General features: G+C 41.4%; 1 protein-coding gene across 1 annotated transcript in view; it reads right to left on the bottom strand.

The window, feature by feature from the left end:
- Positions 1–17,008, bottom strand: part of CCT6B (chaperonin containing TCP1 subunit 6B) — a 51,989-nt gene extending 34,981 nt beyond the window's left edge. Inside the window, exons 1-4 of the mRNA XM_072644944.1 lie at positions 14,934–17,008; positions 14,652–14,802; positions 11,050–11,113; positions 10,289–10,423 (exon numbers count right to left, since the gene is read on the bottom strand). Of these exons, the coding sequence (XP_072501045.1) occupies positions 10,289–10,423; positions 11,050–11,113; positions 14,652–14,802; positions 14,934–15,615 (1,032 nt within the window). The 5' untranslated portion in view covers positions 15,616–17,008. The remainder of the gene's footprint in view (positions 1–10,288; positions 10,424–11,049; positions 11,114–14,651; positions 14,803–14,933) is intronic.
- Positions 17,009–19,781: the final 2,773 nt, after the last annotated feature.

Raw genomic sequence — 19,781 nt, 5'->3', positions numbered from 1 at the left:
TTGTAGTCTTGTGTTTCTGTCTAGTGGTAGACAGCAGTACTAATTCTTGATGCTAAAACATGGACAAAATTAACTTGACATAACAGATAAAAGGAAATGGTGAGGTGAGTTTAAATAGTAGTAGGTCTAATAGCCTTCAAGGCTGGAAAGGCTACAGCAGCAAACAAACAAAAAAAAACATCACTTTTTACAAATACTACGACGGTTCATCTAGAGCAGGGCCTCTTAAACTTCTTCCACTCTGAACACCCCATCAGCATTTCTTAAATTGTGGGTCACAACCCACAGTTTAAGAAGTACTGAATTCTAGAGAGCCCTAAAACATAATTTAAACAGTTAATAAATTCAGCAAAGTTGCAGGATACAAAATAAATCCACATAATTCATTAATATTTCTGTATTCTGACAACACAACACAGCTGGAAGAAAAAGAAATAGAAATTCCATTTCAAATAGCTACAAAATGTACTAAAAGGGAAGTTAGGGGGTCCAGTGGATAGTGTTAGACCTGGAGCCAAGAAGACCAGAGCTCAAATCCAATCAGTTTCCCCACCTGAAAAATGGGAATAATAGTGCTTATATCCTAGAGTTGTAAGGATCAAATGAGATAATTGTAAAGCATTTTGCAAACCCTAAAGAGCTATATGAATACTAACTATTATTATGACTATTAACAAGATACTTAGGAGTCTCTCTACCAGACACATGGGAAGTATAGGAAAGAAACTACAAAGCACTCTCTATAGCAATAAAAACAGACCTAAATAATTAGAGAAATGTTAATTGCTCAATGGTAGATCATTGCCAATATAACAAAAATTACAATTCCTCCTAAATTAATTTACTTATTCAGTACCATACTATGTACTCCCAGGAGATCAAAGACAAAAATGAAAGGTTTGATATATGCTATGATATTCACAGTGGCACTTTTTTTTTAGTAACAACAAATTAGAAACAAATCAATTGGATAAAGGCTAAGAAAATTATGGTCCATGAATTAATGGAATTATTATTGTGCTTTAAGAAACGATGAATGTGAAGAATTCTGAGAAATATAGGAAGACTGGCATGAACTGATGCAGATTAAAGCAGAGCTAGAACAATATACAAAATGACGCAGTAACATAAATGAAAACAACAAAAAGCAGCTGAATTCAGATTAGATAAAATAACTAATATTGGTTCCAGTGGACACACGATGAAGCAAACCTTGCACATAGTAGCAGACTAAAGTGGCATGTATCATAAGATAACCCAATTGGGTTTGTCTGTTTTTCTTAGTTACAAGAAAGTAATCTCTTTTAACTAATAGCTTGTGTCAGGAGGCATATTAGCTGATGAATGTGGTATAAAAAACAAAAGTCATAAATAAAACTTTTTTTAAGTACGTTGCAGGGCTGCCAGCATCCTGAAAGGGCCTAACACAGACATGTCATTAGAATGATGACTGACCAGAAAAGTCTATTGTATTGCAGAGGCCAATGTTTTGGGCTGTTGGTATGAGCACTGGGTGTTGTATTCCTTCTCTTGTACCTCTCAGAAGACAAGATTATGCTAGCATAGGGTAAGGCACCATTGCAGAAGGTGGGAATGGAGTTCTACATCTGGACCGGGAGAATCAGAAAAAGTATGGTTGAGCTATCACAAAGGATTTGTGGCACTAGTCACATAATCCTGTATTACTAGTAACCCAGCATAGCCCAGAATGTATATGAGAGATGCCAAAGGACCAAGATATCCTACAAGAAGTGGCAAAGGAAGCTCCTATAGCCATTTTCCATTATCAACTCAACCCTGCTCCCAAGTGGCCATGGATTTATCACAATTCTAAGGACACACGACCTGCCCATTTAACAGGTTATCCCATCTCAGTCTTTGAGCAATCATGACAGCTCCAAAATCAGCAGATAAGCATGAGGAGTTGCAAATGGGAGTCTCTACTATGTTACCTATGTGACCTTCAATAAATCACTTAATATCAAATTCTGGAGGCAGTCTCAGAGAAAGCTAAACGTACAATGACAATATACCTATCAACAGGGCTATACAGGTATAATGGGGCAATAAAGACACCAAGCTCTACCCGTTGGCTTATCCATCTGCAGCAGGCCTGAGCTCTCCCCACAGCAGAATCTGCTGAGAACATGTTTCATGCCACTTAGGGGAGCCTACTATTCTCCACAGTGCATCTGCCTGCATTACCTCACTCTAAGTGAGTACCTGAAAAGGCCTTAGCCTAAAGGGTCAGGATCTCCCATTGCATCCTGGGCCACCTCCAGTCATCCTGATGAATATCTGGTCACTGGATCCAGATGGCTCTGGAGAAGAAAGTAAGGCTGGTGACTTTGCCCAACCCTCCTCACTCAAATCAAAGTCAACTGCAAGTTATGTCATCTCCCTGATGTCATGGTCCTCTTTGAAAACAAAGGACAAACACAACCTGTGAGTAGACTGAGCTGCCTGAATGGGGATCAACTAGCTGGGTAATTCAGCTCTTCCTCTCCTTCTCCTTCTCCTCTCCAAAGGAAAGTAAAATTTCATGGCCAGAAACTGCCCAGTTAACTTGGGGTTTACTGGCTAGAATTATCTTCCTTCCTTCCTTCCTTCTTTCTTTTCTTCCTTCCTTTCTTTCTTTCTTTCTTTCACAAAGCCTTAAACCCAGTTCACTCTGCAGCTCATAGATTGGACCACAACAGGTCCCTGCCCAAGCTCCACTTAATAGCTGTATTTTGGGCCCTCCTGGCTTAGAGTTAATGTCAATGGTGTGTGTTCGTCCTTCATTGCTGAAGAAGACAATGTCAATGGTAACTGTTTCTCTTTGGAACAGCAACCCTGAGGGTCTTCCCCTCGCAGTTTGATGTTTTTCTTTTTTTCTAATTAAAGGGGTCATCTGTTGACTCACTTCTTAAAGAGGACTACTATTCATTGAATGGGTGTTGTCTCACTCAAAGTGAGAACCTGAAAAGACCTTAGCCTAAAAGGGCTAGGGTCTCCCACTGCATCCTGGGCCATCTCCAGTCGTCCTAATGAATATCTGCTCACTGGACCCTGATGGCTCTGGAGCAGAAAGAGAGGCTGGTGACCTTGCATAGCTCTCCCTCACCCAAATCAAAGTCAAAGGCAAGTCATGTCATCATTTCCCTGATGTCATGGTCCTCTTCGAAAAATAAGGACAAACACAACAAGCCTCATGTACATGCATAAGACCAGACAACTGAGAAAAGCCTCTACACCTGAGTTGTACATTGGGTAATGGCTGGAGAACCCAGAATACACCAGGAGGACAAAGGACTGTAAAGTGCCTTTTCTTCAAACTGAGAAATTTCACTGAACACCAACACATCTCCCACAATACACATTCAGAAGTTTTTGCCACGGACCCAACAAAGCCTTAGACACCTATTCCTTAGGCTTATTCATGTATAAAGGAGGTGGACCTGATGAAATGAGGTATACCTTCTCAGAAGATGAAGATTCTCTCTGTCTTTCATGTTTCATACAAGAATTCAATGTATCCCAGGGGAATTCCCATGAAAATACATGACAAGAATGATTTGCACCCCTCAAAGAGGGAATGAAGGAATACAAGCTACAAAACTGTAGATGGTCAAAAGGCAATAGTGTGTAACTACCTTGTATGCTTGAGGGATATGAATCAGAAGAATTTATGTGGAAGGGAAATAGGGACATTTGTGATCTCAGTCTGGTGATACTTCCAGCAAATGGACCTGGAAAGACCAACTCAAGGAGTTAGTTTGGGGAACAGAAGTTAAGAATACACCTAAAAGAAAGAACACTATCAAGAGCCTCACAACTAGGGTATACTGAGTACTACTGAAGGCATTGGTTATTCATAGCTGATTAGCATAGGAAATGACTTTTAACAATTCCACTCTAGGGACCACAGTGGCTTGAAGTATATTTAACCAAGGAATCAGTTTGTAGTGCCATGCTGGTGATAGCAAACCATCACTATTCTGCCTGGCAAGAATATGATTTTGAAAAAGCCTGGATAATGAGATGAGGAGTGAAGAAGACAGCTTCCTCTCACATGTGGAAAGTCATGGTACCTGGGATTCCTTTTTTTCTTTTTTTAAAATTTATTATTTTATTTTCCTCCAATTACATGTAAAAACAATCTTTAACTTTCATTTTTAAAACTTTGAGTTCCAAATTCTCTCCCTTTCTCTCTCCCCATTCTCTCATTGAGAAAGCAAGCTATTCCACAGAGGTCATCCATGTGTAGTTATCCAAAACATTTCTATATTAGCCATGTTATGAAAGAAAATACAAAACAAAAAAACTCAAGAAAAATAAATAAAGTAAAAATGTATGCTTCAATCTGTATTTAAACACATCTGGGGATAGATACCACTTTTCATCATCAGTCAGAGTTATCTTGGATCATCGTATTGCTGAGAATAGCTAAGTCATTCACAGCTGATCACCTTACAATATTGCTGTTACTTTGTACACAGTACATTTCACTTTGCATCAGCTCAAGCAAGTTTTTCCTGGTTTTTCTGAAAGCATCCTGCTCATCATTTCTTATAGCACAATAGTATTCCATCAAAATCACATAGCACAATTTGTTCAGCCATTCCTCAATTGATGGACATCCTCCCAGTTTTCAACTCCCTAATACCAAAAGAGAGCTGCTAAAAATATTTTTGTACACATACATAGGTCCTTTTCCCTTTTGTTTTTTATCTCTTTTAGGATACAGACCTAGCAGTGGTATTGCTAGGTCAAACAGTATGCCTGGTTTTATAACCCTTTGGGCATAGTTCAAAATTTCTCTAAAGAATAGTTGACATGGTTCACAACTCCACCAACAGTGCATTAATGTCTCATTTTTTTCCCCACATCCCCTCCAACATTTGTCATTCTCCTTTTCTGTTTTGTTAACCAGTCTAATAGGTAGGAGGTAGTACTTCAAAATTATTTCAATTTGCATTCCTCCAATCAATAGCAATTTAGAGCACCTTCTCATATGGCTATAGATAGCTTTGATTCCTTCATCTGAAAAGTTATCATATCTTTTATCATTTATCAGTTGGGGAATGGTTCCTATTTTTATAAATTTGACTCAGTTCTCTATCTATTTGAGAAATTAGGCCTTTATCAAAGAAACTTGCTTCAAAAACAGCTATGATTGCTAAATGTATTTCCTTCCATTCTATTCCACGCCCCCAATCTATTCTCTCTCCTTTTACCCTGTCACTCCTCAAAAGTATTTTGCTTCTGACTACTGACTCCCCCAATCTGCCTTTCCTTCTATCACCCCCTCCCCTTCTCTTACTCTCTTTCTACTCCTACTTTCCTATAGAGTAAGATAGATTTCTATACCTAATTGAGTATCTATATTATTCCCTCTTTGAGCCAATTCTGATGAGAGCAAAGTTCACTCACTCCTTCCCACCTCCTCTATCTTCCCCTTCAAGCTTTTTCTTGATAATTCACCCCCATTCTACCTCTTCCTTTTCCTTTCTGCCAATGCATTCCTCTTTCTCACCCCTTAATTTTATTTTTAGATACCATCCCTTCATATTCAACTCACACTTGTGCCCTCTGTCTGTATATATTCCTAACTGCCCTAATAATGAGAAAGTTTTTATGAGTTAGAATTATCATCTCCCCATGTAGGAATATAAACAGTTTAACCTTATTAAGTTCCTTATGATTTCCTTTTTCTGTTTACCTTTTTATGCTTCTCTTGGGTATTGTACTGGAAAGTCAAATTTTCTCTCAGCTCTGGTCTTTTCATTAAGAATGCTTGAAAGTCCTCTATTTCATGGAATATCCATTTTTTTCCCCTGAAGATTATACTCAGTTTTGCTGGGTAGGTGATTCTTGGTTATAATCCTAACTCTTTGCCCTCCAAAATATCATATTCCAAGTCCTCTGATCGTTTAATGTGGAAGCTGCTAAATTTTGTTATCCTGATTATTGTTCTGCAATACTTCAATTGTTTCTTTCTGGCTGCTTGCAATATTCTCCCCTGACCTGGGAGCTCTGGGATTTGGCAACAATATTCCTGGGAGCTTTCATTTTGGGATCTCTTTCAAGAGGTGATTGGTGGATTCTTTCAATTTCTATTTTACCCTCTAGTTCTAGAATATTGGAGTAGTTTTCATTGATAATTTCTTAGATTATTCTTGATTTATGTCTCCCAGATCTATTTTCTAGTTCAGTTGTTTTATCCAATGAGATTTTTCTCATTGTCTTCTATTTTTTCATTATTTTGGTTCTGTTTTATTGTTTCCTGATTTCTCATAAAGTCACTAGCTTCCATTTGTTCAATTCTAATTTTTAAGAAATTATTTTCTTCAGTGAACTTCTGTATCTCCTTTTCCATTTGGCCAATTCTATTTTTTAAGAAGTTTTTTTCTTCAGTGAATTTCTGTGTCTCTTTTTCCATTTAGCCAATTCTGCTTTTCAAGGCATTCTTTTCCTCTGGTTTTTTGTACCTCTTTCACCATTTGGCCTAGTCTATTTTTAAGGTGTTTTTTTCTTCAGTATTTTTTGTGTGTGTCTCGTTTGCCAAGCTGGTGCCTCTTTTTGCATGATTTTCTTGCATCACTCTCATTTCTCTTCCCAGCTTTGCTTCTACATCTCTTACTTGATTTTCAAAATCCTTTTTGAGCTCTTCCATGGCCTGAGACCAATTCTTACTTTTCTTGGAAGCTTTGGATGGTGGAGCATTGTCTTTGTTATTGCCTTCTGAGTGTGTATTTTGATCTTCCTTGTCATAGCAACTTTCTATGGTCAAAATTTTTTTCTGTTGTTTTCTAATTTTTTCAATCTATTTCTTGATTTTTAACTCTTTGTTAAAGTGGGGCTCCACTTACAGGATAGAGGGCACACTGTCCTAACCTTCAGGGATTTTGTGCAACTGTTTTCAGAGGCACTTCTTCGGACCTGTAAGTTTTCAGTTCTTCCAACGTAATGTGTGTGTGTGTGTTTGTCCTTCTTTGCTGAGGAAGATCATGCCATCAGAAAAATGATGACATGACTTGCACTTGACTTTGTTTTGAGTGAGGGAAGGCTGTGCAGGTCATCAGCCTCACTTCTCCTCCAGAGCCATCTGGATCCAGTGATCAGATAGAGTCATCAGGATGACTGGAGATGACTCAGGATGAGGCAATTGGGGTTAAGTGACTTGCCCAAGGTCACACAGCTAGTGAGTGTCAAGTGTCTGAGGTGAGATTTGAACTCTGGTCCTCCTGACTCCTGTACTGGTGCTTTATCCACTGCACCACCTAGCTGCCCTTCCAAGGGGATATGATCTAAGGACAGGTACATTTACTACTCTCCTGGTCTATGAGTGACCATAAGCATACTTTTCTGTCCTGGAACTGTGACAAGGGTACCTGCTCCACCGTGACTACAAGCTCCTAGGAGCTGCTAGCACTGTTCCTCATCCTGGGACTGCTACCCAGATCTGAGTACAGGCAAATCAACTGAGTCCTACCACCAGTGTCAGCAAAGAGACCCCTGTAATATCCTTCCAATCAGTTGTTCAATCCCTTTACCATCCATGAGCTGAGAGCTCTGGAGGCAGCCGCTGATTCAGTAGCTCCCAAGGCTTGCTCCTGGTTTGCTGGGGCCCAGTTTGAGCTGGTATGGCTTGCACAGGACTATGCTCCACTCTCATCCAAGTGCAATAGACCTTTCCTGCAAACCTTCTAAGTTGTCTTTGGCTGGAAAATTATTTCACTCCATCCTTTTTGTAAGTTCTGTTGCTTCTGGAATTGTTTTATGGCATTATTTAAAGGTGTTTAGTTGGTTTTTAGGGAGACCTTGGTCCCCTTTTCTTCTTGAGTGTATCTCTATCTCCTCAATTGCCTATCAAGCTCTCAAGGGGAATGGTTCTATCTGTGCTTTCTGTGGAAGATGATAAGCAAAGGCTATCACTGTTTGTTTCTGTCTAGAGATAAAGGAAGTAGTTAATTTGGGGAACAAAGGCACAGGTATTCATTTGGGAATTTACTTGTGAGGTAAAGTGTTCCTTTTGCTCAGCTTTATTGCATGTGTGAATCTCCCCACAAAGTAAGGCAGTCCCATTTCTAAGGCAACACTTAGATCAGGGAGGCCCCAGTCTCCTAGAATCTGAAACACATTTCCAACAGCTAAAGGAGAGTCTGGTGATATTTAACAAATCCATCAACCATCATTCAATTACAGTGACTCATGTGAAGACATATGATGTTACCAAAAGAAACTCTGAGACTATATATCCGGAAATGATGAAGTCCTCCAGGTAGGAAAATGAAGAACCAAAAGACATTAGTTAATTTTCATTTCTTCTTCCATTTGCAGGCTGGGATTTTGGAAGAGCAAGTAAGATATAAGAAGTGTACCATTTGCTATGTAGATTGTGTTAAAGAATAGTATTTGATTTTCCATATCTACTAGAAATAATGAATGCTTGACTAGAAGTAGAATACATCCCATGATGACTGAAAGAATGCATTTGACTGAAAGCTTGTCGGTACATCAAGAAGACTTTAAATTAAAAACTAAGGAGGAAGAATTCCCAGATAAAACTGCAAATCTATATATCATAGAGACCATGGATGGCATAGAAAGAAAGAAAACAACAGTGGACAAGACACTTAATTCACAAGAGAAAATAACATTACAAAACATAGACACCAAGGCACATAACCAAGGAAGAATAGGGGAAAAAAGTAACACAGATCTATAAGAATTTTAGAAAGGATGAACCCTAGAATGAAATGAAATGAAATTAGCAAAGAATAAGGATAGCACAAAGGGTTTTTTTTAATTAATTTTTTTCCAATTAACAAGTATTTATTTTCTTTTCCTTCTATTTCTTTCCTGCTCCACCTCACCCCTCAAAAAGTAAACAAAAACAAAACACTAGTAACAAATATGAATAGTAAAGCAAAATAAGTTCCTTTATTGGCCATGTCCAAAAATGTGCATCACCGTGCATATTTAATCTATTATGTCTTACTCAGGAAGTGGGTAGCATTCTTCATCATCAGTATAAAGAACTTTTTAGGCTATATTTAGGATAAGAAGAATAAAGAAAGTGCTTGAGGAGGTTGGTGTCATATTAGCAAACAGAGAGTGTAACTACTCAAACTCCTCCTCTGCTCCTAGTCTAGCCTCTCTATCAAAGGAAACTATCTTTAGTCTGTAGAGGACCTAGTAAGAGAACAGCAAGTTGCTCTAAATGAGTTCAAATGTCCTGACCCAAGTTTTCATCCTTTTATTAAAAAGAACTTATAGAGGTTATTACTGAATAATTGAGGAACTGCAAGGAACAGAGAAGTGTAGGAAGACAGGAGGCCAAGCAAATAACCCTATGTAGTCTCCATTTTCAAAATGGCATATTCCAGAGATTACAAAAATCTGTCTGTAACTAAACCAACTAAATTATAGAACAAATTACTAATGAATGATGTATGAGCACTTAGGAAGATCAGTACTGATCACTAAAAACAAGCACGGTTCCACTATGAAAAAAATCGTATCAAACTAGCTTCATTCCCTTCTTTGACAGGCTTACGAGAATGGTGCAACAGGATAATAAACACAGTACATCCATAGTTCACCAAGGCATGTAGCAAAGTTTCTCATGACATTCTTTTGAACAAGATGGAGAGCTGTGGGGCTGGATGACAGTTCCTGATTTAAAGTATGTTACAATTTATCTGGGAAAACAAGACAGACTTGCATTTAAAGTTAAATAGCAATACAAGACCACAATATGAAAGATGTTACAAGACAGGATGGGGGAGATGTCAGTGTAGACAATAAATGCTCTAGAAGCTACAAGGAAAACAGGTTATTACAAGTATGATGTAGAGAGTTAGAAAATGTGACTTAGGCTAGGTCTTGAGGGTTCAGTGAGATGTGAATGTTGAAAAGAAAGGCTAAGGACATTGTAGGTGGGAGGAAAAGCATGAAAGAAGGCACAGAAATGGCACTAAATATAGTGTGTTTAGGTGCAACAGCACTAAAATGGGTAGAAGAGAAGGTTAGAAATAGGTCAAAATCAAATTGCAAATCAGTTACAAAAATCTCTCAGTAAAAGGTCACTTAATAATTCTTTTCTTTACATTCTGTTAAGTCAATAAATACACATGGAAACACAATTTATTTATGAACTAGTCTTTTGCCGAAATGGGTAAATCAAACCTTAGAAAACACATAATCCCACTAATATAAGGTTATTCTTTAAACTTAATTCATTTGACTCAACACACATTATTTTCTTTTCGCAATAAAATATATCGTGAAATGTAAATACCTCTGAGATGTAGAGATCTGCCTGTTTCAGGAGCTCTCCAATAATCAGAACATTTGAAGTAGTACCATCACCAGTGATGTCATCTTGGGCTGTTGCTACTTTTGCTATCAAAGAAGCTGTTGGGTGCTGAATTTGCTACAAAGCAGACAATGGATTTTTTTAAAATGAAATAAGTGATGAGTAAAAGAAAAAACAAAGCAACAAGCAGGCTAACTGAAGCATCAATACTATATTCAGTCAACAAACACAAGGATGAAATTGAGCTTCATTTCACAAATTTACAAATTCTTCCTTATCTATTAGGTGAGCAGAACTTATCTGAAACAAGCCAAACAAAGAAGCTGATTGGCTGGTACACCCACCTTAAAGTTCAAGACTGCAGAACAATGTACAATAAAGCAATTGCTTTGGCATGTATTATGTTGACATGACACTTCTAAGATAAGATTAAATTCTTCCATCTCAAAGATAAATACATTTACTAAAATTGCAAAGAGTGACTGATTGTTCCCCGATCACATAGAATAAGGCACAGTGTGTTTTCAAAATGACTTTATGTTAAAGGTATTCCTCAGGCATTTTTCAGGATACATATAAAATTTTAAAAGCTGCTGACAAGTGGAATTTAACCTAATTTATCTTAACACTATAGAATTAAACTGTCTATCTTGGATACAAAAAAATCTAGATTAGCACTCCCCTTTTTCTTAATTAATGTCTGCTTACAAATATTATGGGAAAAGCAAGCATAGATAGCTTACCATTTCATGGAGCAAAACATTGCCATCTTTAGTAAGTTTAATGTCTCCTGCACCAGAAACAAGCCTGTTCAAAGAACAATGTTATTAATAAAGGCATATGGTAAAAGATTCCTTTCTCCTCCATCATCATCTCCTACAATCCTCAAAGACCTCCAAATGTTGCACATAGTCCTAGTACTCTGGCCACCGCCACTGTAGTCCAGAAAATAATTTTCCTCTTAGGAGAGCTGCTATAGCCATCTTATTCAAAACCGGAGGTCCTACAGGTTTAAAGAGAAGGGTAACTGAAGGACTACAGTGAGTAAATCAAACAGATTTGTCTAGGAACCTACCAAGCCTCCCTTTATCTCACCACTCTTAATATTTCTTTCCTTCTTCAGTATCCCTCTCTCTGCCTGTGTCCTTGTGTTCCAAAATGTTTAGTATATTAGAAAGGACACTGGATTTAGAGTAAGAGGGCCCAGGTCAAAAGCATTCTGCTTTGTTACTTTACTAACTTTGTGACCCTGGACAAGTCAAGTAACTCCTCTAGGGGTTAGTTTACTCATCTGTAAAATGGAAGGACTAGACCAGATGACCTCTAAACCCTCTTTCAGCATAAATATATGAACTTTCCCTACTCCCTTTTCTCCCAGACCCTAATTTATCCATTCATTCAGATCCTTCATCCTTAGACAAGAAGAGCTACCAAAAAGCAAATCTTGTGCTCACCTAAAAGTTTATCATTTTTTATTTCATTCAACATTAGTTGATGATAATGTATATAACAACAACAATATTGCAAAGAGAAACAACTTTGACTAGGAAATTCTGATCAACACAATAACCAAACACCATCCTGAGGATTCATGATTCATGCTACCCACCTCCAGACAGAAAAGTGATGTGCAGATCAACTCTTTTTTTTGGACACAGCCAATGCAGGAATTTATTTTGATGCCTATGCATGCTTGTGACAGGTTTTGTTTTTCTTTAATTCTCAATAGTGGGGCAGGAGTGAGGAAATGCAAATATGAAAATAAAATTGAATTAAAAACAAAATAAAAACAGTTTATGGTAGTGCACTTCACTTGCTGGCCCTAAATCTTTTAAGGATCCTTCTTCTGCTGGCCTCAGAATCTCAAGGTCAGGAAGTCTCACCCCCACACTCTCATTCAAAGTGTAGGTACGAGCTCAGTCTTCTACCATTCTATCCTTCCAGCAGTTTAGAAGGAAGCTTTAGTCCAGGAAATGCTTAACTTTCTGCTGTGCCAATTTCTGTTGTTCCTGTCCCAGTCTCCATGACAGTACACCACTGGCCATTATGCAAAACTGAAGCAGGTTTATAGGATCGTAGATTTAGAACTAGAAGGGAGCTTAGAGGTCATGGAGTAGCTATTACACGCTCATTTTCCAGATACAGAAACTGCTGAGGCAGTGTCTGAACCAAGCTCTTTCTGACTCCAAATCCTATCCTCCATCCACTCCTTGATGCTGCTTCTCCAATTCAACCCCTCATTTTACAGATAAAGTGAGGCCCTAAGTGACTTGACCAGGGCCATGCAACTGGTGAAAGGTAGTCTGGTGTAAGGAATGGAACATGGACTCACAGACCAACTCAGGAACTCACTGGCTGTGTGACTGGTCAAAGAACAACCTTTTGGTGCCTGTCCTTCTGCATTTGTAACATTAGGGGCCTGGGCTGGATGGCCTTCCAGTTATAAATCTATAATCCTGTACATCCCTTATATACCCTTTAGTGTATTAGAAAGAACTTAGTGTATACAAAGGGGTGAGATTCCATACCAGGCCCTGACTTCAAATCACATGTCCTTTCTCTCTTCCATGCTCCCTCTAAAATTTAGTTTTTTACTATTAAAGGTTTATGTTCCCATGACATGTGACTGATGCAGACAACTATCTGACTTTAAATTGCAGAAAAGCAATTCTCACCTGCATGGGGAGAGACACTTTCCTAATTCAGGGAGTTCTTTATATCAATGAATTACAAGTCCAGTCCCTATCTCTTTATGATTTCTATTCTTAAACACTTTTGACTAGAATGGTAGAATGGCGGAATTGCAGATAGAACAGAGGACTTAGAATCTGGAAAATCTAAGTTCAAATCTAACTCAGACATTTAATAGCTGTAGTGACCCTGGTCAAGTTCTTTAACATCTGTTTGCCTCAGTTTCCTCATCTGTAAAATGGAAATAATAATAGCACGTTCCTCCCATAGTTGTGAGCATAAAATGAGATGAAAGCACTTTGTAAACCTTAATGCATTATTACATACTTATTGTATAGTTATTATTAAAGTTCAAATCCAGCAAGCTATCACCTGATGTGACGTTAGGCAAGTCTCTTAACTGAAGCCCATTTTACTGAGGTAAAATGAGGTGTCAGGACTAAATGACCTGAAAGGTCATTTCCAACTTTAGTTCTGCATCCTCCTGATCCAAAGTTGCTTTTCATTTTTCTGTGACCCTAAAGTTACTCTTCTCTTACTTTCACTCTTCTCTTACTTTTCATTTTTCTGTGACCTTAAAGTTACTCCTTTCAGCCCTTCAAGGACCAGGTCTTCTGACCATTTAGGGAATACCCACCACAGAGCCCTCTGTGGAGTAGGCAGTTCAAAACTGGGGCCACTAGATAGAAAACAGGAGTCAGGGAAGGCTTTGCTTCCTTCAGCAGGACAGAGTCAAGCTAAAGGGTGCAGTGGATAGAGCTCTGAGCTGGAAATCTGGAATACCTGGGTACAAATTCTTTCTCAGATACCAACTGTGTGACCCTGGACAAGTTATTTAATTTGCCTCAGTTTGTTGCTGTTGCCATTTTTCAGCGTATCCAACTTTTCATGGCCCCATTTGGGGCTTTCTTGGCAAAGATACTGGAGTGGTTTGCCATTTCCTTCTCCAGCTCATTTGATGGATGATGAAACTGAGGCAAACATGGGGTAAGTGACTTGCCCAGGGTCACAGAGATAGTGAGGCCAAATTTGAACCCAGATGGGTCTTTCTGGTCCTAAGTAAGCCCAGCCGCTCTAGCAACTTCACCACCTAGCACCCCCACCTCCCCCACCCCCACTCCACCCCCGTCTCAGTTTACTCAGCTGTAAAATAGGTATAATAGCACCCATTGTTGTGAGGATGAAGTAAGATATCTGTAATGAGCTCAGCACACAGTAGGTGCTTAAAGAACTTATTCCTTTCCTTCCCTCTATTTAGGTCTATGGCTGGTAGACGTCTAGTAGGCTATCTAATGAACCCCGTTATCTGTCGGATGAGATACCTAAATAGCCCAAAGAGGTTGTGGCCCCATGGTCACATGGGGTAAGTGGCAAAGGTGGTGTTTGCACCCACGTTCTCGAAGCGAGAGTTCTCTCCCACTAATATCACGGGAAGGGGAGGGCGAGAAGGGGCTGTTTAAATGTCTCATCAAGCGTCTCATCACATCTAAACAGAGTGGGAGGCCGCCCCACTCCCCCCTGCCCCCTCCAGCAGGCCAGGGATCAGAGCACGCCAAAGGCCACGCCCTCCTCGGACACGCCCCTCCAGGGCCACGCCCCCAAGCGTCCTAAACTGCCATCGGCCCTCGCATCGCCTCCTCCTCCCGCCCCTCACATTTTCATGGTGCCCTTGGGCCCCAGGTTGGTCCTCAGCACGTCCTGTAGCCCCCGGGCCGCGCAGATATTAACTGACAGCGCGGCCTGGGCTCGCGCCACCTCCGCCCTGGGGTTGAGCGCCTTCACGGCCGCCATCCCTGCGCTCCTCTAAAAAGAAAGGCCGAAAAAGGAGAAGGAAAAAACACCGATGAGCTGGATCGAGTACAACGGTGACCAACGCCCACCCTCGACCGCGGCGGCTGCGAGAAACAGCCCGCCCCTTTTCTCATTGGTTAGGTCCCTGGCCAATCCGCGAGCCGGCGTGCCGCGGCGCTGTCCGGAAGTGACGCAAGCGGATGTTGTGGAAGGGGAGCCGGGAGGCGGAAGCGAAGCTGCGCCCGCCGAGTCCGGCCGCCAAGATGGCGTCGACGGGGAAGCGCACGGTGAAGCAGGACGAGCTGCGGCGGCTTATGAAGTCCGAGAAGCAGCGGCTGAGCGCCAGCCGGAAGCGAGTGGAGTCCCCCTTCGCCAAGTACAACCGCTTGGGGCAGCTGAGCTGCGCGCTGTGCGGCGTCCCCGTGAAGAGCGAGCTGCTGTGGCCCACCCACGTCCTGGGCAAACAGCACAAGGAGAAGGTGGCGCTGCTCAAGGGGCCCAAGGAGCCCGGCCCGAGCCCCGCGCCGCCGCCGCCCCCACCGGCCAAGAGAACTGGCCCCGAGCCGGACGGCCCGGCCGACGCGAAGAGAACGCGAGCCGCCGGCGCCTCCGGGCTGCCCGTGGACTTCTTTGACTCGGGCGCGAAGGAGGCGCCAGCAAAGACGTCGGGGCTCAGTTTGCTCCCGGACTACGGAGACGACGACGAAGAAGAGGAAGAGGGGGAGGAAGGAACGAGCGCAGCTGGGGAAACCCAAGCCCCCGCGCCCAGCACGTTGCCCCCCGATTTCTTCGACCAGGACGCCCCCAGCGCCCCCGTCGTCTCCCATTCGGGCTCCATCCAGAAGGCCGAGGTGCAAGAGAAGGTGGTGGAGAGGCGGGAGAACACGGCCGAGGCGCTGCCCGAGGGCTTCTTCGATGATCCCGAGATCGACGCCAAGGTGCGCAAGGTGGACGCACCCAAGGACCAGATGGACAAGGAGTGGGACGAGTTCCAGAAGGCCATGAGGCAGGTCAACACCATCTCTGATGCCATCGTGGCCGAGGAGGACGAGGAGGGGCGGCTGGACCGGCAGATTGGCGAGATCGACGAGCAGATCGAGTGCTACCGGCGTGTGGAGCTCCTCCGGGACCGCCAGGACATGCTCAAGAGCAAACTGAAGGAAGTGTTGGCCCGGAGGGAACTGCCTAGGAAGGAGGACGAGAACCCGGACAGCCACGACGAGGGCGAGCTGCAAGATCTTTTGTCCCAGGACTGGAGGGTCAAGGGAGCCCTGTTGTAGGACAGGAGGGCATCGTGAGAGACCACACTGGGGGAGAAATGGTACAAGGTGGTTCTTGTGGCATCCACTTGTTTTGAGAACCTCCAGATCCCAGAATGCGGAGTGTTTTCCTTGCTCAATATTATAGGTCTAACACAAGGTCATTATATACAAGTTGTGTAAACTGTAAATGTTGTACAAAGTTAAATGTATTTGCTGTTGATGTTTCTGATTTAATATCCCTAGTCTCCAATTCCTTTGACAGAACTATCACAAATGCAGTGAATATCAGTATTTGTACATACCTCAGGGTTGTACCTTACTCCATGTGTGAGGGTTTCAAAGACAGTGACAGGAATATAGACAATGTCAGATAATGTTAGCCATGTAGTTCAGTATTCATCCAACAGCAGTACTGAAGGACACTGGAGAAAATGGTTAAGGATGTGTGCGCAATCATTCCTAGCTTCCTTGAATAACCTTCTAAGAAACTATCCAATCACTAATTTGTCTAAACACTTTTTGAACCTATTATATTTATAGCCTGTAGGACTTTCTGAGGTAATGGGTTCCATAAATTTATTCTCTGCTGTATAAGTGTTCTACACTTTTTTTGCCCAATTCCAGACTTGTGTTTTTTATGATGAGTGTACTTCCACTGTTAACGTGTGATGTACTTTTGAGTAGTAATTACAGGTTTTTCCTGGACCGGGGCCACATTCTCATTTAACTCTTAAGTGACCACTAATAAACATTTGTTAGGTCCTTGTAATGGTCATTCAGGGTTAGAGATGTAGTCAGTGTGTATGCAACAATACCAAATATTTGGAGTCCAAAAAATTAGGCTTGTTGGAAGCCACTTCTGTAGGAGTCAGGAGACATCTGTGTCTGGCCATTTTTTAAGCAATTATGCTAGGTGTACTAGAGGTAAATAAAGAAAAAGGGGCCTGGCAAGGTATAAAAAAAATTACCTCTGAATTCAGTTGGGGTTTTGCAAGGTTTAAATAAACTTACTTGAATAGTGGAAGGGTTCCCACCACACCTCACCCCCAGTGAGGTCTGCCCCACCCATCCCATAAGTGAAAACTCTTCATTCTATCTGTAACCAAGCAGATAATTTCTCAATGAAAACCTCTTGCCTTATAAATAGGATTGTCCACTCAATAACTTAGGTACTGAGCTAGAGAATCCTAAAGAAAATCACCTTTTATGACTCCACTCCCAGACTGACTACCCACTTCATAGCACATTTTCCCCTCTTATTCTAAGATGATTTCCAAACAGCCCAGTGGATCAGTTCAAGCACCTTTAAAGATCAGAGGAAGAGGGCCTAAGGAGAAATAGAGGGTTGGAAGCAGATGGAGAAGCTGACCAAACCTTTTCCCCCAACCACATAACCATGTAAGACTTAAATATGAGGCATAGGGGACACTAAAACCAGAAACAGAACTCCCCACCTTCAAAAAGCTTGATGAAAGAGCAAAAGGAAAATGAGAGAATGGCGGCCTAGGCTGGTGCTCAGACAATGGGAACAGAAAGGAAAGTGTAGATGCAACAGGCATTTCTGAGGTGGAAAAATCAGCAAGCATTTATTAAATACCTCCTACCTTCCAGCCACTGCTGGCCACTAGAGGTACAAAGAATAAAACAGTTTCTGTTCTTAGCTCACATTCTAACAGGTGCAAGTATGTGTGTATTTGAATATATATAGAGATACACACACTTGTATGTAGTAGAAGATAAATATATAAATGAAAGGTGATTAAGGGAGGGCACCAGCATTTGGGAGTAAGAAATAGTTTGGAAAAGACTTCATGCAGAAGGCAGTACTTGATCTGTGTCTCCAAAGAAGGATTTTAGGAGCCAGAGGCACAAAGGAATTTTTCAGTAGTTTAAGCATCAGACACACATTGTGCAACCAGTGGAATTAAGCATTTTCTGAGGAACAGAGAAGGTCAATTGGGCTTGATCACAATATATGAAAAATAACATGGAATAATATGGGGGAAATTGGGGCAAGGTTGTGAAGACTCTAAAACTAAATGGAGAAGTTTATGTTTTATTCCATAAGCAATAACGCTCTTAAGTCCATCCATGAGACTAAGTTGTAAGCACTGTTCTCAAGGATCATATATTCTAATGGGGAGACAACATGCAAATAGCTGCATCTCCAAGATCTATATAGTATAGGTGGAGGGCACTTGCAATGGAAGGGACTGAAGATGGGATTTGAGCTGAGACTTTGGGGAAGCCTGGAAGTGGAGAAGAGGGCAAACATTCCAGGCATGGGAGAGAGCCAACGAAAAGACAATATAGAACATCAAGATTTCCAGATCCATGTTTTAGTTATGTGGAGAGGGGTAAAGACAACTCCAAACACTAGAAGGTCCAGATGGTAAAGGGTCTTCAAGGTCAGATGTAATGTATTTGATCCTATAGTTACAATAGGTCCACTGTAGTTTAAGAAGGGTGGCTGACATGGACAGAATGGTGCTTTCAGAAAAGGGGACTGGAGGATGGATTGGAGAGGAAACAAGCTGGTGATGGAAGACTGAAACTGGGAAGTGAGGTTAGGGGTGGGTAGACAGATCTAGGAATCATTTACATGGAGATGCAAATAAGTGCTTCCACTTTCCCTCCTCTCATTCTCTTCTTAAAATGACTTCTGACTTTGTCTTTCCACCAAAACTCCTTTCTCCAAAGTAACCAGTGATCTCTTAAGTTACTAAATCCAAAGGCCTTTCCACAGTCCACATTCTCTTTAACCTCTCTATAGCCTTTGACCCTGTTGATCACTCCTCAATACTCTCTTTTAATTTTCACAGTACCACTCTCCTGGTTTCCCTCCTACCTATCTGGCTGCTCATCTGTCTAATCCTAGGTGTCCCTCACAGTTCTGTCCTGAGCCTTCTCCTGGTATACTACTTGGTAATGTTATCAGCTCTCAAGGATTTAACTACCATCTCTGCTGATGATTCTCAAATCCTGCTCAAATCTCCTATCTCAGCTGCCTTTTAGACATCTTGAACTGGATGACTAGTAGGCATCTGAAACTTAGAATGTACAAAACAGAACTCATCTTTCCCCTGAAGCTCTTCCCCTACCCTTCTCTCCCACCTTTCCTATTACTGTTGAGGAAGACACCATCCTCCCAGTCCCTAAGGCTCACAGCTTAGGAGTCATCCTGGATTCATCACTGTGTCTATCTGTCTCTCCTCTCTCTCTCTCTCTCTCTCTTTCTTACACACACACACACACCACATACATCCAGTCTGTTCCTCAAGCCTATCAATTTAACCTTTACAACATCTTCCAAAAATCTCTCAAACTACCATTATCCTGGTACAATCCCTCTTCACCTCATACCTGGACTACTGCAGTAACCTGCTGGTAGATCAGCCAGCCTCAGGTTTCTCCCAATTTCAATCTTTTCTCCAGCCATTAAAATGATTTTTCTAAAATGCAAATCCAAACCCATCATCTCTCTATTTAATAAACTCCAGTGGCTCCCTCTCACCTCCAGGAGCAAATACAAAATCTTCTGACATTTCAAAGCCCTTCATAATCTAGCCTTCTCCTACCTTTCCAGTCTTCTTACACTTTACTCCCCATCTCAGCTCCAGGCATTTTCTCTGGCTATCTTCCATTCCTGAAATGCTTTCTTTCATCTCCATCCACTGACTTCCTTTAAGTCCCAACTAAAATTCCATCTACAGGAAGATTTTCCCAACCCT

Source organism: Notamacropus eugenii, chromosome 2 (assembly GCF_028372415.1).
Source record: "Notamacropus eugenii isolate mMacEug1 chromosome 2, mMacEug1.pri_v2, whole genome shotgun sequence".
NCBI classification, from domain to species: domain Eukaryota; kingdom Metazoa; phylum Chordata; class Mammalia; order Diprotodontia; family Macropodidae; genus Notamacropus; species Notamacropus eugenii.
Note: the sequence above shows the minus strand (reverse complement) of the source record. Positions and strands in the feature narration are given on the sequence as shown.